A 7,704-nucleotide genomic window follows, 5' to 3' on the forward strand; every position below is an offset into this window, starting at 1 on the left:
AGGGGAATCCGTTATGGAAGTTTGATAATATTCTTGGAAAAGTCATTTTTTTTAAGCTTCCAAATATATTCAGCTCAAAAGGGTGCCAGCTAGATAAGAATGAAAGTTTCCATTCATTTGGAGATGTACTGTGAAAGTTGTCATGAAAAAGGATTGATCTACACATTTCAAAATATGGATTCAGCTTAGGGACTTTTTAGTTTGATGCTCAGAGATGAACAATATCGAATCCTATTGAGACACAGAAGCATTTTTTTCTCCTTTTATCAGCCTAATTCTATTAAATTATACTATTAGAGGATGAAGTCATCAAGCTTAAATGAAACTGCAAAAATCTGATCAGGCCTGAGATCACTGTCCAATCCACAATATTTCAAGCAAAACCTGTTGTTGCATGGTAGCTAATGCAAAAGATTAAAAAGCATTATTCCGGTTTCGCTAATGCACCACGCTTAAATCACTTCCTTGAAACAGCAAATGATCCCCGGCCACTAGCTGGTAATCCTGAAATATCCAAGCTATTCAACATGTAGAACAGCTAAGTACACTGAACTCTGATGGAAAAGTGCATAGTAAGAGACAAATTATCACATGAGCACCGTTAGAATGACAGCAATCATGGTAACAAAGACAGAGCTACCCACTTCCCAGCAGCATTATTCCAAAAATATTCTCCATGAAACACCACTTTTAGAATGATCCTGTTACAGTACAAAAGCATTCGGAGAGCAGGGTTTTCTTGGTTTGCCTTCTTGAGCAGGATAAGGTTCCCCCCGCTCCCTCCCGCCCTCAACTCTGGCTAAAGATTAATCCATTGAGAAGGATTTCAGACTAAGCCCCACATCCAGGAATTTGCATCCACATAGTCAATTGCGATATGCTGGCCACTAGCACCCCCAAAACCAGACGCTATCCTAAAAGGTACCTACCCTGGCAAAYGTGCACAGAATCTGTTACACAGATGCACAGAGGGGCTGAGATAGCAAAGTCAGGCTGCACTGTTGTACGTCTGGGGGCCACCTGATAACCACTCTATGGAAACACCCTTTCTGCAATGCTTTTGAGCAACAGAAAATACTAAATTGGAAGGGTGCAAGTCATTATCTGCTAGCTGACATTTTTCTGGAAGCAAACTTTAAATTTCAACTAATCAAGCAAGCGATTCCTACTAGCCACAGCCACTATCAAACCACTCGAAGACAAAACTTACCACTAACAAAAGGATCATATTGTACCATGGTCAAGATAGGAACACTGGAAGAAATATATAGAAGGTTAATCAAAGTATCAAGGAGGACCCACATTCCCAACATATTGGCTGAATGGTATTCCTAATATGACATCTGTAGGACATCTTAAGGCAAAATTATTTCAGCATTTATCCAAGTAAAATGTCTTATTTCCCCTCTTACAATCTGTAACTTTTAAATAAAAGTTAAGTATTAATTGTTAAAAGTATTTTGGGTAAAGAGTTGCACGGAATTATGAAGAATATTTACATCATACTCGACACTAGTTTTATGATTTTTTCCCCTATAGCTCTGAAGACTTAAAAGTTAAAAATAACTTTTAGAAGAGGTAGAGAAAATGCATTTGGGCAACACCAGGAACTAAAATTGTAATTCTCTAATTCTCTTGAAAACGAAACAAAAGCGAACAGGCAGTAAGACCTCCTCTGTCTTCCACATCCTTCATGTGAAGCACAAAGAGCAAAAGTAAATGTGTGCCAGGCACATGCTAGTCAAGGAAGTTTAAGCTTAAGCATGAGGCACAATTGCATATTCACAAGTCAAACCTGCGATTAAGAAATTGCTGCAAGAAAGCATAAGACATCTAAGACATCTATTTAAAACTAAGGTGGAGGAAAAATAGCATATCTTCCTCCATTTTAGATCTAGATAGATTGAAAACACTCACTTTACTTAAGCAAGGATAGACTAGATGTTGGTGTGGTAACAATAACATCTAAATCTGTTATGAACAAGCCAAGAAAGCAGTTCAAACCCCGCGGCCTTGCCTACAGCAGTGCTCTCGACACTGCTGAGACTCATCTACATTATTGCAACTTTACCTAAAAGTGGAGATGCATACAAAGAAAAGATCAATAGAAAAGGGAAGTAAAATTCCTATTAGGAGTATGTTGTGAGCAGCCTTTCTACAGTTACTAAATATAAAAGTATTTGAAACAGCTATGCAAGAATTAATATGCACTTGAGAGCTATCTGCCCAAGAAATCTATAATGAAAAATCACTGTCTTTTCTTACATTGTGATGATACCACGGATCTACCCCAAAAAGGCATGCCTCAGGGTAATGCAGGGAAGCTTTTTGAGTTAGATCTTCCAGAACAGAAATTAGTAGTGTAAATTAAAGAGATGTTATCTTGTGGCTAGGTTAAGGAAGGGAAGTCATGTGCTCTTAAGTTCTCCACATCCGCTCTGGGTGCGTGTGCATATATCTTTTTACGATTTGCTTTTATTGCTGCCACTTTACACAATTCACGTTTTTGCTCAAAGCAACTAGGGATGTTTCTGAACTAGTTAAACAAATGACTGCCAAGTTGGGCAAGAAGCAAGTCCACGTTGTTTTGGCATCACGTGGTTGTAAACATTTCCATTTAACTCCCAGACTGAAAGTCAGAAATGTATCAAAAAAATGGGATGTTACCATTCCAGAAACACATCTCCCCCTCCCTGAAGGCAGCTTGTAGGAGTGCTGAAGGCATCTTTAACAGGCTGATCAGAATGGACTGAAGAGGCACATACACCTGAACCTGTAGACTCTAACATCACACAGCTCTGCAGTTGGGCTGTTTGCTCCTCTTCAGCTCATACTAGCAAAAAAATTAGCTTGCACTTCAACATGCAAAACTCTCATCTACCAAGGAGTTGCAAACAAATGCACATTCCAAATCTTTAAGACAGATTTCTTGCCTTTTTTCCTCTCTCTCAGAATGGATTATCAGTTATCAAACTGTACAGTACAACTTATTTCTGTTTTTCAGTGTCAAAACTGTTCAGGCAGCTAGCAACTTCCTTCTTTGGTATTTATTCTTTCTACTTCATTCACRGATATAAAAGCTGAAAAAAAAAAACAACTCAGAGAGCTTGTTGGGTTACACACTTAGTACAGTGCCTAAAATTTTTGCTAGACTTCAAAGGTTTTTAAACGAGTAGCTCCAGACCTACACTGGATCAGAACAAGATCAACAGTGTGAAGGGAAATACAAAGCAGTAAGCCAAATACATTTCTAATTATTTCCTTTATTTTTAGGAGAAAATATGAGAAAGTGCAAATCGGCTCCAACAACTTGACAGGTTTTTCTCTGTTGCCAGGGCTTGCTCGGAAGAGCTGCTGTAGGAGCACAATGCCCAGGAAGACTCTTTAGAACTAGTTTCAGCTTAGCTGGAAAGCCTTCTAGGGCTACATCTACCTATGCTAGGTAGGCAGCAGGATACTTTAGGTCTTCATCCAAGCCCAGGATAAAGACCAATTCTCTCCTTTAGGGATAAAAGAAATCAAGTGAGATTGGCATTTTTTCTTGTTCTATATCTGCCTAAAACACTGACTAGCCCAGTACTATGTTGCTTCAGTGCACAAAAAAACAGTAATGCTCACCACATTTCACAGGAACAATTAAGAAGAAACATGAAGAACAAAAACAACTTTGGGAATATTTACAGGAAACCTCTTCTAAATGTATGGGGGTACAGGAGAAAGTATAAATGTGTTTGAAATGTTAATAAGCTATTATAAAAGCCTGCATCACAGAGAAACCAGGTAAGAAACTGTAGGATTGCTAGCTCAAGATGCAGTTTGTTCTTCGGTTCTATTAAATCTCTGCTCTTAGCACACAACCTGATAATTTATTTCATCTATCCTACTTGAAATAATTTAGATGTTGCATGACTGTTTACAGTTACAAGAGATCACCTCTGCCAGTGATGCTCTAAAGCAGGTCTGTAAAAAAATACGACTCACAAAATTTCTTTTACTAGAGCAAAACAGCAGGCCAACGAACTCCTTTTACTGACCTCTCTCTCCTTACCAGAGCACATTACTGGCCTGCTGCCACCACTGCAAGGTCCAAAAGTGCACCTAGCTCTTAAATAAAGGAGAGCTCTGGCCAGACACCACGTATGGAACRCCTGAGCACCCACTGCCATAGCTACCAGTTCTGCCGGGCTCCCCATTCAAAATATCTGCCCAAGTGAGAACATTTAGGAGGAAAAAAAGAAGGGTCGGAGGTGTTTGGTGGATGAAGGACAGGAAAATTCCTGTTTTTTTTTTTTTTTTCTTTTTGATGGGGGAAGGGAGGGAATGTGGGATGTGGAGCTGCAGATCAATAGCAGCTGCTTAAAGCTGCTACTGAAAAACCCGCTCACTGAAACTTCTTTAATTGTTGCACTGCAGTGCCATGCACCGTATGATCAGCAGGGGCTTCCCTACCCAAAGCACTGCTCAGGGAGGCCAGGGAAAGAGAGGATTAAGAACCATTAATTCCATACATTGCCATTGCTGTGCATTAGCAGTTCAGAGGGAAGAACTGAGTGACCCCACAGCCCATGGAGCAGTAACAGGCCTTRCAGAGGTAGGTTCAGATTCGCTAAGAAGCTGCACTTCTGTTTTGGAGTAGCAATAACATACACAACAGAACTGAAGAAGCAGGAAGATGAGGGGGTTTTTTTACTATAAGGAGTATGGCTTAATAAAACTGTAAAATTTATTATTATTATCTGCTTGTGCAAATTGTATGTCTCGTTCTGAATAAATCGGCTACCTCTTGCAGTAWGAGCAGAGAGCAACCAACAATCTTGCTGGTGAAATGAGTATATCAACAGGGAACCATGAAGTGAAGATTCAAATAAGATACTGTATACACTCGTTCATTGAGGATTTTTATATAAGAAATGCACAGTGTAATTTTGAACTGCATTTGTTTGATAAAATGATCATCTAARTTAACCCACTTGCATTTCTTTGCCATTCTATACCTACAAAAAAAAAAAAAAATCCAGTAATGAAATTCCCTAATTTGGTTCCATTTTGCAATACAGGAAGTCCCTTAGAACAAGAAACCTTTTGTTTACTTTTTCATTACCCTTGGAGTGACAAAAATACAATGTATACTTTTTTAAATTGCCAAGTTTGAGGGTAACAGGGCCAAACACTAATACATYAATCAGAAACCATAAGGAGAGAGTTTTTCTGGCACCTACTCCAGAATCTCAGGCTAATTCTTGTACTGTTTTATTGTGTGGACTGTGATTTATTTGATAGCGGGTAAATAGACTTCACTCCATATACCAAAGAAGACCAGACCTAGTTTTAGGTGAGGAAGTATCACAGATTTGTGTGCTTTACCCCCAGCACCATTTTATTAGATAACTCCCAGAAATAAAATAATGGCAGTTCATACTTGACAGGGGAAGAACCAGCATATGCCACATGCAGCATACAAACATATAGACATGTTTGTATGAAGTATTTATGAAACCTATACTAGCTGAGCCCTTGTAAAGCAGCCACGGTTGCCAGCACAACTGCTCTAGCAACCACATATGGGCAGCCTCTGCACAGCTTTTTGCTTCAGGTAAAACCAAGATGGTTTGTTCCTGACACTGTAATAATGCCTTTGACAAATATTTTCTCCTGAAAATAAAACCTCATACTCTTGCTCTGACCACAGGAGTTTTTCCAGTAACTTCCAAACTTCGTTGCTTCAGGGAAGGCATTTAGAAGCCATAGTACAGCTTATTGCTGATGCACTGGTTTATCTGGCTGCTCCTAGGTACCTCATGCCAGATACCATCATCAGCTGGTCAAACAAATGACACAAGTCCTCAGGACACCTGCCCAGAAACTGGTGTATGACCACAGACTTCAGAGTTCAACCTCTTGTGAGTCTTCGCAGGCATCGTACAAGTGAGAAATGGTGCTCGGTTTGGGGAGAGGAGCTTCCCAYGCAGATCCACAACAAAAATGAAGTTCAACGACATGGCAGCTCCCGAATTTCACTGCAAATATAGCAAGGTTTTCTAGGCCATCTTAGAGCTGCTACAACAACTTCACGAGTCCTTCAAGAAAGCTCACTCACATAGAGTGATGGAAAATTATGCTCTTGTGAAAAATGCTATACAAAAACCTAGTTTGGCAACAGCTGCGCTAGAAACACTCGCTCTCACGCACATGTATTCCAGCAACTCTGTGATACAAAGAACAAAAAGAACCATCCTGGAATTAATAAAGCTGGAAAAAGAAACAGAAGCAGGGGCTACCCTGCACAGGACACACTAAGTGAGTTATGATGTTTCCCTCAGGACTAGTACGGGTATGCAAAGTGCAAGTTGTCAGTGTCACACTCTGGTTTACCAGCAACAACAAAAGCATCCAGGGTGTGTTTGCACAATGCAGAGCAAGATGATTTCATAACACACTATCTTCCTCTCATTTTGAAAAACTGAGCTTACCTTGACCTGGGGTTCTTCATTTCTTCATGCTCCTCCGAGCTATGCAAATTCAGCTCAACCTACTAAAATGGCAGAGATGCACTGAACACACAGTTTCCTGCCGTTTTGGTGAATCCAGCTCACAGGAGCGAGCTCAAGCGTCAGAGCCGCCGCCATCAACAGGAAAGGGAAGAAAGAAGGTAAAGAACCTCCTTCCTTCACCAGGAGCAGAAAACTTAGAAATGGTAGAACTGGCCTTGAAATTGCAGCCACTGACAGCACCGCAGTTTTTCCCCTCTTTGACCCTTCCCCCAGTTGACTGGGGAARGTAGGAAGTGCATTTCACCACACACACACCAAAACTCACTGTTGGCCTCTCTCTCCTCACCAAGGCTTCTCAGTGTTAAACCTGCCCACTCACCCCGAGGCCCTTCGAGTCTCAGAAGGGAGTCGTAAAGGACCAACTGAGTCACTGTGTTCTTTAACCCAAAAAAACAAGCAACGCTGCCATAGCCCCAAGTCAGATTTTTATTTTAAACAAGGCACAGGGGGAAAAGTTCCCCCAAAGTTCCCTTTTTTCCCCCATTTCCAAAAATGGCTGTTTAATAGGGATGTTTCTTTATTTGAAAATTAACTCAGCCTGCTCAACACCAGTTTTGGCTGCAGTTCTCATTAGACAGTGGTACCGTGCTTCCATACCTGCACTCCTAGGGAWATAGTATTCTCTTCCAAAATATGTTTGTTTAAAGGTAAATTAAGTTTATACACTCAAGAAAATTATACTGATAACAAAACTTACATCAAGTTTATAATACTGTAAGGTTTCCAGGTGTGTAAGTTCTAACTTAAATTAAGCTCTTACTTCAAGAGAAAAAAAAAAAAAGAAAAAAAAAACTTAAAAGAAACTTTAAAAGGTAGCTTTAGCCTTATGCTTATGCACCACAGGATAACTATACTAGAAAGGATGAGAGGAGAAAATCTCCCCTGGAGCCCAGTAGTTTTTCTAACCTAGGCATTCAACAGTATTGTCCTTGCAGGCTGCYCTCCCTCGTTTTTGGTCAAACAGTGTTCCCTGTTGCTCGATTGAGGCCTCCATAGCACAACACGGAAGAGAAAGAAAAAAAATATATATATATAAAATAGTAATATTAAAAGGGGGATCCCAAGGTGGCTCCCGGGGCGCGGGGCTGACTCGGGCTGTCCCCAAGGCCGGGCCGGGCGGCGCGGCGCTCGCACGTGCGTCCCGCGCTCCGGC

General features: G+C 40.6%; 1 protein-coding gene across 1 annotated transcript in view; it reads right to left on the reverse strand.

Annotated features, from left to right (window-relative positions):
- ADSS (adenylosuccinate synthase) overlaps positions 1–1,238 on the reverse strand; it is a 25,366-nt gene extending 24,128 nt beyond the window's left edge. The window contains exon 1 of the mRNA XM_026041345.1: positions 1,211–1,238. Within this exon, the coding sequence (XP_025897130.1) occupies positions 1,211–1,238 (28 nt within the window). The remainder of the gene's footprint in view (positions 1–1,210) is intronic.
- Positions 1,239–7,704: the final 6,466 nt, after the last annotated feature.

Source organism: Nothoprocta perdicaria, unplaced genomic scaffold (assembly GCF_003342845.1).
Source record: "Nothoprocta perdicaria isolate Ctin4 unplaced genomic scaffold, notPer1 scaffold_282, whole genome shotgun sequence".
NCBI lineage: Eukaryota > Metazoa > Chordata > Aves > Tinamiformes > Tinamidae > Nothoprocta > Nothoprocta perdicaria.